This window comes from Engystomops pustulosus, chromosome 11 (assembly GCF_040894005.1).
Source record: "Engystomops pustulosus chromosome 11, aEngPut4.maternal, whole genome shotgun sequence".
NCBI lineage: Eukaryota > Metazoa > Chordata > Amphibia > Anura > Leptodactylidae > Engystomops > Engystomops pustulosus.
The window spans coordinates 22,502,552-22,516,368 of NC_092421.1; the positions used below are offsets into that span (position 1 = coordinate 22,502,552).

The following is a 13,817-nucleotide window of genomic DNA, read 5'->3' on the forward strand; positions in this document are numbered from 1 at the left end:
ATTTATTCCAGCACCGATTACTGGGTGTTCACTCTCCTGGACCCACGGTACAAGCAAAATCTTTCCACTCTCATCCCTGCAGAGGAAAGGAGTGTGAGAATGCATGAATACCAGCAGGCCCTGGTGCACAAGCTGAAACAGTATTTCCCTTCTGACAGCGCTAGCGGCAGAGTGCGTAGTTCTGCGGGACAAGTAGCGAGGGAGAGTAGGCGAGCAGGCAGCTTGTCCAGCACTGGCAAGGGTACGCTTTACAAGGCTTTTGCCAGCTTTATGTCACCCCAGCAAGACACTGTCACCTGTCCCCAGTCTCGGCAGAGTAGGGCTGATCTTTACAGAAAGATGGTGAGGGAGTACGTAGCTGACCATACCATCGTCCTAAATGATCACACAGCTCCCTACAACTACTGGGTTTCAAAGCTGGACATGTGGCACGAACTGGCGCTGTACGCCTTGGAGGTTCTTGCCTGCCCTGCCCCTAGCGTCTTGTCCGAGCGGGTTTTCAGTGCAGCTGGTGGCATCATCACCGATAAGCGTACACGCCTGTCGACTGACAGCGCTGACAGGCTGACACTTATTAAAATGAATAAAGGCTGGATTTCTCAGAATTTCCAATCTCCACCAGGTGAAGGAAGCTCAACCTGAATAATTGATCCACTCCTCCTCCTCCTCATTTTCCTCCTTCTCCTCCTCTTTGTACAGTAAAGCAGAGGAAACTGGCTATTTTTTGACAGGGCCCACTGGCTCTTGCTATAGTACTTTATGCATTTAATTTTTCTGGAGGGCCACCTACCCGGTCCTCTGTTTTAAACAGTTTTTGGGAGTGCCACATACAGGCACTCAATGTATTCCATTTTTCTGGAGGGCCACCTACCCGGTCCTCTGTTTTAAACAATTTTTGGGAGTGCCACATACAGGCACTCAATCTATTCCATTTTACTGGAGGGCCACCTACCTGCTCCTCTGGTTTGAAAAATTTTTGGGACTGCCACATACAGGCACTCAATCTATTCCATTTTACTGGAGGGCCACCTACCTGCTCCTCTGGTTTGAAAACTTTTTGGGACTGCCACATACAGGCACTCAATCTATTCCATTTTTCTGGAGGGCCACCTACCTGCTCCTCTGGTTTGAAAACTTTTTGGGACTGCCACATACAGGCACTCAATCTATTCCATTTTTCTGGAGGGCCACCTACCTGCTCCTCTGGTTTGAAAATTTTTTGGGACTGCCACATACAGGCACTATCCAAATTAAATTGTCTCCATAGCAGCCTCCACACGTTGTCTCCATTGCTACCTCCAAAAGTCGTCCATATAGCTGCCTCCATACATCGTCCCTTTATCAAACGAGGTGTGTCAGGCAGAAATTTGGGTTGTTTTCATGGATTCCACATCAAAGTTGTTAACTTTGTCGCCACCCTGCTGTGTAATCCACAAAATATACTGGCAAACTTTTATCATGTACCGATATTATTTGAGCGCTTCTTGCTCACCTCCTTTGGTTCCTCTCTGCCACCCATTGGTTTGAAGCCTGAGTCCATTTAGGGTATGTCGCCATGCCACTCTCTAGCCTGCTGCCGCTGCCTCTGCATGCCGTCCCCTATAGTGTCAGGGTCAATTATTGCATGTTTTAGATGCTATCTAGCTTCATTCTGTCACTCTGTCATGGCCATGCTGTTGCCCATAATTTTGGCATAATGGTGCAATTATGCAGCCTCAGAGGCATCCATGCATGCTGCCCCTGCTGTTTCCTGTCCATTTCCGTGGTGTTTCCATCCTTTTCTGAGGTTTCCAGGTGTTTGGCCAAGCTTCCCTGTGCAGAGCCTTGGTCCCCTTGAAAAATGCTCGAGTCTCCCATTGACTTCAATGGGGTTCGTTATTCGAGACGAGCACTCGAGCATCGGGAAAAGTTCGTCTTGAATAACGAGTACCCGAGCATTTTAGTGTTCGCTCATCTCTAGTGCTCACCCCTCCTCCCAGCCCTGGGCTCACCAAGGATCTGGTCCTGACCATAGGAATGAGGCCTAAGCTTTAAAGATCACTGGGGCCAGGTGTTGCCCAAATGACCAGGCCCCTAGAGCAATATCCACAAGACGCATCCCTAGGAGTATTTCCATGCAAGGTGTGTAAGTGTACAGACATTATTTGTAGGTATGTAATTTTATTGTTATTTTCAATGCAATCTTTTTGTTCATTTCAACAATAAAACTAATTGATCATTTGAAATTTTCTGATATTTTCAAGTTCTTCACATCATCTGTTTTTCTTTTTGGTATTGGTTATCAAATATTTTCAGCCTGGAAAGACCCCTTGAACTTCCCATATAATTTTTCATGATAAGAATCATGATTTATTTTGATATTAAAACATGCTAGAAAAACTACCTGGTGGCCATACGTAGACAGTGGGGCTCATTTACTAAGGGGCCGAATCGCCGGGTTTCCAAAATAATTCAGTTTTGTACCATTTTACCCGGAATTGCCCCGGGTTTGTGTCAAATCGGATTGTGTCACATCGGTGCCGGCTTGCATGCGATGGAAATGGGGGGCAGTGGCCATCGGAAAACCCGACGGATTCGGAATAACCGCGGTATTTAAAAAAGAATTTGTGTCGCTTGACACGCATTCACATGCACCGGGAAGAAGTTGAACTCAGGCGGACCTCGGCGCAGCAACAACACCTGCTGGATATAGGGCGCACGACCTTAGTGGATCCCGGCAGACGCAAATCTGTTCCTTACAATCTGTCATCAGTGATTGTTATGTACATGAAATTGGGGCACATTTCCTTACCCGGTCTCTGCGCAATGCCCGATCCGGAATGTCCGGCGAGGGTGAACTCTGCCGCGATTCACATAGATTGTGCGCCCAATATCCTGCATGTGTCGCTTCCCCGCTCAGGTCCACTGGAGTTCACCATCTTCTTCCCGATGCATGTAAGTGCTTGGCTTGAGACACAACTTCAAAGTTAAATCTCGCGCTTAGTCCGAATTAGTTGGATCGTCCGACGCCCCGCACTCCTGATTTGTGTCTCATGAAAGCTGATGCCTATATGGCAAAATCCAATCACGTGCACCAAAATCCTCTGCTAAATGCATCATGGATCGGAAATCGTTGGACTATTTGACCAAAGTGCGGTCACAGGACCCTTAGTAAATGAGCCCCACTGTCTCATCTTTGAGAGAAATACACTAAACCAGTGCATTTTACCCAAGTTTATTCCATACACATGTAAAGTATATTTTCTTTTGAGCTATAATAAAGCAATACTGACAGATGTCTTATAAGAAAATCTATAAATAGAGTCTTGTACAGAATTTGGGTTGTGTAATGACTTTTAATCATGTCCCATTGAGCAGGAACTGCTGACATAAGATCTGTCTTTGGGAAAAACCCTGCGCTCCTACAAGTTTTGCATTGCAGCAGACTGAATTAGACAGATACTGCACCAAGACTGATAAAATATAGTACAGCAACAGAAGCGAGTAGCATTTTATGTTGTTTACTTCTATTAAGACGTCTTCTCAGAATCCAAGTGACAAACTTAGAAAACTCTAATTCCAGCCCGGCCGCACAGAAAGTGCATCATTTTAGAGGGCTGGAAATCGCCTTAAAAAGAAAAATAATTGTGCTCATTTATTTCATTTCCGCATCATTTTTTTTTTTGTTGTAATTGGAAGATACAGAAAGGAGTGCTTACCCCATTTACTTTCCCAGTTAATTACTTTCATTTTTTTTTTGTGTGCTAGAAACAATTGCTTAGGATTTTTCTTCTGGCATAGAAAATCTATTCAGTCAGTCGCAACGGTTACGTAACTATAGCTATATTTAATCTGTCAGAGGCAATACATGAAATGATTTAGTAATTGCAACCAGGGCCAATTATAGTCGTTGATTTTAATGTGTTATTCATTTATGCTGCAAGTCTATATGTATATAACATGATTAACTCCTCGGAGAGAGGCCAGCGACTCCTCACTCATCAGCATAGTCTAGGACAGTACAGCTCATGTCAGGATCGCTACTTGTTGCTCTGTTTAGTTGAGGCATCGAGAAGCGATAATTACTGTCATAAGCTTTTATATAGCGGAACCTCCCAGATGCATATTCTTCTAAAGCACTTCTGGTCTTTTAGAATCCCTGCAGTTATAAATCATTGTGTTCCCGTAGGTGACTTCAATTGTTTTATTTCTATGTCCATGACTTAAATAAATCTAAGAAATTACATCTTTTCTTATGGTAAAAATTATATTATAAGAAGTGTGTGTGGTTTTCTCAAATATATATATATATATATATATATATATATATATATATATATATATATATACCCTGTATTTTTCGGACTATAAGGCGCACTCAAAATCCTTTGATTTTCTCAGAAATCAAAGGTGCGCCTTATAGTCCAGTGCGCCTTATAAATAAACCGTACTTACAGACACCAGCTGCCTTGAACTGTGCACAGGTCTGACACCTGCTGGTCATTCATCCTTATAATCAGGTGCGCCTTATAATCCGGTGCGCCTTATATATGAACCTTGACGTTTTAGCAGGCATTTATTGATGGTGCGCCTTATACTCCGGTGCGCCTTATAGTCTGAAAAATACGGTGTGTGTATGTATATATATATATATATATATATATATAATGCTAGTGGCATTTTTAGCTTAGAGGCAAAAATTAAAACCACCGTAGAAATTATTGCATGTATTTTAGTTACTATTTTATTAACTTCCCAACAAGCTTCCCCCTACTATTAGTAATTTGACATTACGAGTAGCTCTGCCTGTAGAGCTTGGCTTATCATTTGAACAATATATATATTTTTTGGAATTGCTGCCATAGCTCTTATATACAGATATGTAATTAGTAATATATGCAAAAGGAAATAATTATAAAAAGAATTTGGAACCGTTTAGATAAAACTTAGATTTACATCAAATGGGTTGTACGCATTATATAAAGTGGAGTACCATATTTTTCGGACTAGAAGGCGCACCGGATTATAAGGCGCACCATCAATAAATGCCTGCTCAAACGTCTAGGTTCATATATAAGGAGCACCGGATTATAGGGCGCACCTGATTATAAGGATGACTGACCAGCAGGTGGCAGACCTGTGCACAGTTCAAGGCAGCTGTTGTCTGTAAGTATGGTTCATATATAAGGCGCACTGGACTATAAGGCGCGCCTGATTATAAGGTTGAATGACCAACAGGTGGCAGACCAGTGCACTGTTCAAGGCAGCTGTTGTCTGTAAGTACGGTTCATATATAAGGCGCACTTATAGTCTGAAAAATACGGTACAAGTAAGCACAAAAAGCAAGTGCTGAGGGAGCAGGGGGAAACGGTGTAACAACCTGTAAAGCTAAGGGGCTAGGGTAGCCCCTCAGGCTCATTAGCACAATTTTAGAAGCTGATTTTAGAAGGAAGGAGGCCGTGCATAATAAATATAAGATTGCCATAGCCACAGTGCCTGAATCTATGAGTAAGTGCCCCTGGTTTATCATGCTTGATTTTGATGGTAGATTGCATTAAATACCTTCCAGACCATGTTTCTTTCATGACCAAATTTTGTGGCATCATTCAGAAAATCAACTTTGAAGTGAGCTGTAAGTTGGATCAATAAAGACATACACTCACCGGCCACTTTATTAGATACACCATGCTAGTAACGGGTTGGACCCCCTTTTGCCTTCAGAACTGCCTCAATTCTTCGTGGCATAGATACAACAAGGTGCTGGAAGCTCCTCAGAGATTTTGGTCCATATTGACATGATGGCATCACACAGTTGCCGCAGATTTGTCGGCTGCACATCCATGATGCGAATCTCCCGTTCCACCACATCCCAAAGATGCTCTATTGGATTGAGATCTGGTGACTGTGGAGGCCATTTGAGTCCAGTGACCTCATTGTCATGTTCAAGAAACCAGTCTGAGATGATTCCAGCTTTATGACATGGCGCATTATCCTGCTGAAAGTAGCCATCAGATGTTGGGTACATTGTGGTCATAAAGGGATGGACTTGGTCAGCAACAATACTCAGGTAGGCTGTGGCGTTGCAACGATGCTCAATTGGTACCAAGGGGCCCAAAGAGTGCCAAGAAAATATTCCCCACACCATGACACCACCACCACCAGCCTGAACCGTTGATACAAGGCAGGATGGATCCATGCTTTCATGTTGTTGACGCCAAATTCTGACCCTACCATCCGAATGTCGCAGCAGAAATCGAGACTCATCAGACCAGGCAACGTTTTTCCAATCTTCTACTGTCCAATTTCGATGAGCTTGTGCAAATTGTAGCCTCAGTTTCCTGTTCTTAGCTGAAAGGAGTGGCACCCGGTGTGGTCTTCTGCTGCTGTAGCCCATCTGCCTCAAAGTTCGACGTACTGTGCGTTCAGAGATGCTCTTCTGCCTACCTTGGTTGTAACGGGTGGCGATTTGAGTCACTGTTGCCTTTCTATCAGCTCGAACCAGTCTCCCCATTCTCCTCTGACCTCTGGCATCAACAAGGCATTTCCGCCCACAGAACTGCCGCTCACTGGATGTTTTTTCTTTTTCGGACCATTCTCTGTAAACCCTAGAGATGGTTGTGCGTGAAAATCCCAGTAGATCAGCAGTTTCTGAAATACTCAGACCAGCCCTTCTGGCACCAACAACCATGCCACGTTCAAAGGCACTCAAATCACCTTTCTTCCCCATACTGATGCTCGGTTTGAGCTGCAGGAGATTGTCTTGACCATGTCTACATGCCTAAATGCACTGAGTTGCCGCCATGTGATTGGTTGATTAGAAATTAAGTGTTAACGAGCAGTTGGACAGGTGTACCTAATAAAGTGGCCGGTGAGTGTAGAAGCAGATTTTTCAGCACTGAACTCAAACTCTCCCATCTTAGAAAATTTCTCTGCGATCCAGATGTCAGGAGAGTCATTACTGATATTTATGGATGGAGGGGCGACATTTACAGAAAAGGGGCATTCTGAAGCAAGGAGAGCTTGACTTCAGTGCATAATTTTGTACCTTCTTGACTTTATACAGTCAATTACATTGCACTTCAAGGTTCATTCTGGATGATGCCACAACGCAGGTCCATATAAGGAACATGGAAGATAAGTACCATATATACTCGAGTATAAGCCGACCCAAGTATAAGCTGAAGCCCCTAATTTTACCACAAAAACCTGGTAAAACCTATATTTTTTATACTCGAGTATAAGCAGAGTTTGGGTTTTCAGCACTTATTTTTGTGCTGAAAAACTAGGCTTATACTCGAGTATATATGATAAGTTTGTTTTGAATCGGCTTGTTATGTCAAATGCTGCTGACAGGTTCCCTTTAAAATTTGCCTCTGCTTCAGTGCCATTGGTCTAGTACCCAGCCAAATTATCAGTTACTGTACAGCGGAGACTGGACTAATGGCACAGAAATCACACGTGACTGCCATCTACATCTTACTTGTTTCAGTATCCTTCATGCGTCATATTTTTAATAAAGATTTGTGTTTACATTCTTCAGGCAAAACGAAAAGAAGATGGTACCTGATTTTGGACACGTTCCATCATCCCATCCCAGGAGAGTGATGTTACTTTATAATAAGCCAATGAGCATTCTACAATCAAAACTGCTTTAAAAAGATTAAGTTACAATCAGGTTTCCATGTACAACGTGTTGCTGCTCTCCCTCAGACTATCCATTAGATGCAATACAGGCGGTCCCCTACTTAAGGACACCCGACTTGCAGACAACCCATAGTTACAGACAGACCCCTCTGACCTCTGATGAAGCTCTCTGCATGCTATTACTATAATCCCAGATTGCAATGATCAGCTGTAAGGTGTCTGTAATGAAGCTTTATTGATAATCCTTGGTCCCATTACAGCAAAAAATGTTTAAACTCCAATTGTCACTGGGGCCAAAATTTTTTTTTTGTCTGGATCTACAATTATAAAATATACAGTTACGACTTACATACAAATTCAACTTAAGAACAAACCTCCGGACCCTATCTTGTACGTAACCCGGGGACTGCCTGTATTTGATTTTCCCTTTTATTATTGCTGGAAAGAAATTTTTTAAGACAAAGCTTCAGAGGAAAACCTGTCCCCTGTTATAATTTGTAATAAACAGTGTTATGCATCTGATGTTAATTTTTGAGATTCTGCTCTACCCGCACCAAAAAATGTACTAAAATGTAAGTATCTGAGGTCATATATAAAGTTTTGTGTCAGATTATTTTATATCTCTGTTTTGGTGCAGTAAAAGCGCACTGTCTTCTGGTTTATGATCACCATGAAATCTCACAGTACAGTGAAAAAATACTTTGCAAAGGAGAAATAACGCTGCATTTCTATTGTGAATGATGTGGCCATTTTTTTACGGACCAAATGTACTTTTGTGTTGAGACTTGAGACATTTCTGGTAAAATATGGTGAGTGTCTTTTTTTTATAAATCAAGATTTGAAATTTTCTATTTGTTCTTTGTGGTTTCAGGTTATGGCGATGTAACTGGTTTATTGCGTCTTTTATAAAACATCATAAAATTTCTTGTGCTGTTTTTTTTTTTTTTTTCGAAGCTTCACGTACACACTCACAATTTAAATAGTCTTGTATTGAAATTATTATCCACAGTGGATCCAAGAAAATAGATTAACCTGCAATAAATTCTTTCGTATTGTAGGTGGAATTGTTTTTTTATAAAGTAACCCATCATGTTTCCTTACTATGATTCCTGTTATACTATAAAAATAATGCTTTTATGTATGTCATTATTTGGATAGTCTTTACGGCTTAATTCTTTCTGGGGAGCACTAAGTAGTGTCCTTGCTGTGTTCATTTTCCTTTTTACCATTACAGAATGCAGAAAAAATGAAGTAGGTATAGAAACACTAAACACAGGTTATCCCAACACTTCATCTCCTCCTTTTCCATTTCCTATTTTGTCTCAAATTAGTTTTAAAGCCGAGATCCATATGATAAAGTCTTAAGGGATCTACAATGTCTCCTTCCAGTCCTGTCTACAGCAGATATACCGTATTTTTCGGACTATAAGGCGCACAAAAAATCCTTAGATTTTTTCAGAGTCCAGTGCGCCTTATATATGAATTGTACTTACAACACCTGCTGGTCATTCATCCTTATAATCAGGTGTGCCTTATATATGAACTGTGCCTTGAACTGTGCACAGGTCTGCCACCTGCTGGTCATTTATCCTTATAATCCGGTGCACCTCATATATGAACCTAGATGTTTTAGCAGGCATTTATTGATGGTGTACCTTATAATCCGGTGCGCCTTATAGTCCGGAAAATACTGTAATAGATATCCACTCCTCTAGGTCCTACGACCATCTGGCCAGTGGATGGAGAGCCAAACCTATCAACCATCTAGTGTGTATGATGTGCCCCTGTCTGACAATCTCAAATTCCTAATCTCCCCTACTAGAGGAGTCAATCAGGGACCTGACACCCTTCTCCGATGCACTACATATCTACCACTCATGTACTAAGTTATCAGCCATCTCATGTGTATGGACATCTGAATGGCTGCAGTCAGTGAGTAGTACATAGATTTTTTAGTCCAGCCCCCTCATTGTCCCACCCTGTCTAGTTGTCCCCCAGTAAAAGATTGAGCAGATCAACTACATTCACCCCTATATCCCATGTGTTCTACTGTTGTAGAACAAATGGACAGCACTTTATATTTTTACAGTTTATATAAAGTATTTTAACGCATAATGATAAAGTCTTATCACCCAAAAATCTTAAATGTAACAAAAAAATTGGGGGGATTTATTGTTATAAAGGCCACACCCACCAGCAGATAGGCCTCTTGAGGTATCCATTAGGTGATCGCACCACTGGCCAAAACTACACCAGGTCCAACCTGACGTTGTTTTTTGGTAAGTGCGCAGCAGGAAGGCCTTGTGCCAGCCCACTCCTCCGGCATGGAGGTGGCACTGAGTGACCTATGCAAGGTCCAAAATGGCTTAGTTCTGCATAAATTGCAGGTTCTTGTAAAGTGCGCTGGCACAAGGCAAGAACGCCCCATGCCGGACCAGCATGCCCCCTCCATGTCCACATAGCATGGAGGTGCCATAGGTGCAAAAATAATTTTTGTCATTGACCTGTGCTGTAGGACTAAATTGATGCACTTTGCTAGATGTTTCCTACGCCACTATCTACTTGGATTATCTGTGCACCACAAAATGTCCCATTTAGAAGCAATTTATGTCATGTCACTTTTTTGCCTTGTGTTGTACAAATAAATTACCTTCTATTGTAGCAGACGTGCCTTGAAGTACCAAATCTTTCCGAGACCCCATCTGGTACAGTGTAAAATTGAAAGTAAAGTGAACTAGCTAACAGAGTTTAATTCTATAAGTACATCATATTCTATAACTGAGTTTCACAGTCCATAGGAAATCATGACTTGAAGATGTCCCATAGAGAAATTGATCAAATTATCAATATGATGTGCTAATAAAGCTAATACTCTGTATGGGTCAGGACTGGGTTAAGGTGAATCTTTTTATAGCTTCACCTCGGGTTATTAAGAGGAAAGCCATTATTTTATTAGGTCATTATTTATTTATTAAGCCATTATTTTACTAGGTCGATAACAAGTTTTTGTCATAGTCACCAGTTCATATCAAATAATATCCCAAGACCATGACACAGAGAATCTATATTACATTAACACGCACATGCTTTGTGAGACATCCGCGGAAATCACTAAAAACAATGTGAAAGAGACAAGATAAAGGAATAAAATGTTTTTCATTAAGGTAATTGGGCATGAGTAAACCAATGGGTTGATAATCGGTGAACCCTTTAGGTCAGTGTTCCCCCACCAACGGTCCCCGGCCCAAGACCGGGCCTTGGAACACCTGGTACTGGGCCGCGCCTGACCTCTGTAAAAAAAAAAAAAACACCAAATAATGCACTGCTCTATTGACGACAAGCGTCATGATGTCATAAAATCATGCTATTAGTGAAGGGAAGGAAGAGAAGACTGTTGCAGGGGAATGAGGAAGGTAAGTATTTTTGTTTTTGACAGAGTTCGGCTGGGAAAGGGGACATTGGAAGCATATGGTGAGGGAAGCAAAGGAAAGGAGACATGGAGGGAAGACATAATGCAGTAAAGGGGACATGGGAGGGGAGCATGCTACAGGAAAAAGGACAATACAAGTTGGGGTGCTTCTTCAGGAAATGGAACGATGTAAGCTAAGCACACAGGGAATTATGGTGGCGCATTCAAATATACATTTTTAGCTATGAAACTATGACACCAGACCGCAACCCCCCACCGAACTGGTCCCTGAAGAAAATGTATGTTTTACAGCTGGTCCCTGGGCAGAAAAAGGTTGGGGATCACTGCTTTAGGTGGCCACTTGGTAACGATTGCAAATGATGTATAACAATTGCATAAAACCATCTAAAGTGACCTGTTTGAGGAGTAGCACAGAGTTACATAAAAGTGGAAAATTGCCCATTACCTTTCGTTAAGTTGTTGAAAGTCTTTTTTGAAATTCAATTAAAGCCGTTTTCTGTGCTACATGCAGTCAGCTTCAGTCTGGAGGTATTGATAATAGCTGAAGTTGCTCTTTATTTAAGCATATTTGGATTTTCAAGACCCTCTTGCGTGTGCCTCTTCTCTGTCTACCCAGGGGGCATGTAGAATAAAAAAAAAAATTTGCATTTTGATAAATGCTACTTGTATGTTATGTAATAATTAAAACCCCATATTAGCAATGCATTCTTCAAGCGCTGCTTTCAAGGGTACCAGATGTTGGTGGGAATAGAGAAACACATAAATATTCGTGTTTGATGTAAGAGAAAGAGACCATATGTTTAAGGGATTTTGTTTTGACTTTTTTTAAACCAATAAATTAGCATCAGACTGATTTATGCCATGATTGCTCCTTATCCCATTAACAAGTTTCATCACAAAGTCATGAATGTGGAGCTCAAACGCTTCTTCGTGGCAACAAGAAAGGGAATGAGACTTGAATTCATTTTATCCATTCAATGAAGCCATGCTGTACTATCCTAATATTGTTATGTTATGTCTTCGGATCACTGGATGTGTTGGATGTGGTATAATGGTTTTTAGCCACACATAGATTAATACATCTAGCAACTGAGCAGCATGTAAGATGGATTTCAACAGATCCCATCTACCCGCTGAATAAAATATCCACATTGCGTCAATTCGAGCTGCAGAACTTTCAATGCAAAGGTTGAATTCATATTTGGGGGTGGGGGGGCGGTGTTACATTTACAGAATCTAAACAATTTGCTAAACATTTTTTATATTCTACATAAAGGTGTTTGACTTGCAGATACATTGTCATATGAAAAAATATACATTTTTTAAGATAAGTTACTGAAAACTTAAAGGAAATCTACCATAAAATCCATCATGATAAACAAGGGACACTAACACATAGATCCAGGTACAGTGACTGTGGTATCTTCTTATATTTGTTAACCATGGCCGCCTTCCTTCTAAAATCAACTGTCAGGATTCAGGGTCAGTGGACACCCTGGACCACCGCGGGAGATAGTACTAGTTAACACCTGGGACCGGAGTCTAAGTGGCACTTGGTCTTCACCAGAGCCCACCACAAAGTGGGATGGTCTTGCACTAGCAGGGTGCAACCAGGACGTTCTGCAGGTACGACTAGCCTGCGTTGGCAGCCAAGGTAGCAATACAGGAGACAGTCTGTACCCGCGGTGGCAGCCAAGGTCGCGGAACAGAAGCGGAGTCCAGGCTCGTGGTCAGGCACAGGCAGAAAGTCAGGGCAGGCGCAGAGATCAAAGGTCAGGTCCGAGGTCACAACTGGAGATCAATGTAGAAGCGGAAACAAGGATGCTTTCTCAATGGCAATGAGCACAAAGATCTGGCAGGGAATCCTGGGAACAGCCGGCCTTTAAGGAAACCCGGAATCGCCAGCGCCAATCAGTGGTGCACTGGCCCTTTAAATGTTCAAGTATTGGCGCGCACGTGCCCTAGGGAGTGGAGACGCGTGTGTGAGCCAGTCCGGACAGGAGCAGGAACGTGGAGAGGTGAGTTTGGTATGGGGACCCGGTTGGCGCCACAGAGAGGGGCACGAGAAGTGGCCGCAATCTGTAACGTGGATCGCGGGGGCAGCCGTGACATCGACTTTAAGGTAAGAGACTCAACTCGCCTCATGGCTGGTGTACTCTTACTGATATGAAATTTTAAATGTAAATTGTTAATAACTGGTGTACCCAAAAAAGACAAAAAATAGACAATATGCTGAAATAGTCCTTCCTTTCACCACTCTTTGCCCCTCTCTGCATAATAGACCTGACAGGTCTCCTTTTAAATCTGTTTCTCATTTCAGTGTAAAATCCTGAGGCAGAAATTGCCTCATACAAACTCAGCCTTATTATGGATCAACTTGTACATATTTTTTTCAATGTCACCCATCAATGAATTGATTTGTGCCAACAGTTATGTTCAGAATGTATTTTCCTGTACAGCTCAGTTTTTTTTTTAACGGTTTTATGTAGTTTTCTATGCAAAGAATTATTTTCCATGTATAGAAAAGGCATTTGTGTTCCGCTAGATAGAAGGATATATGGATGTTTTCCAAGTAATAAAACTGTTGTGCTAATCCAATGTACTGTCATCAGATGTGTTGTGTTGTAGGAAGGACACAGGATATTTTCATATTTATGAGAAACTGCCTGTTTATCTCTCCTTTGTTCCCCCGTTATGTGACACATCTATCTGAGACCCTTCTACTACCTATTGTCATCTTATTCCCGGCTCAGTATTGTTGTTT

At 41.9% G+C, this 13,817-nt stretch overlaps 1 protein-coding gene across 2 annotated transcripts in view; it reads left to right on the forward strand.

Moving 5' to 3' along the window:
* The window catches only part of LOC140106742 (solute carrier family 22 member 15-like), a 158,563-nt gene extending 149,883 nt beyond the window's left edge, over positions 1–8,680 (forward strand). For both annotated transcript variants that reach the window (XM_072131360.1, XM_072131359.1), the window contains one exon: positions 7,520–8,680. In XM_072131360.1, coding sequence (XP_071987461.1) covers positions 7,520–7,546 — 27 coding nt within the window. In that variant the 3' untranslated portion in view covers positions 7,547–8,680. The remainder of the gene's footprint in view (positions 1–7,519) is intronic.
* Positions 8,681–13,817: the final 5,137 nt, after the last annotated feature.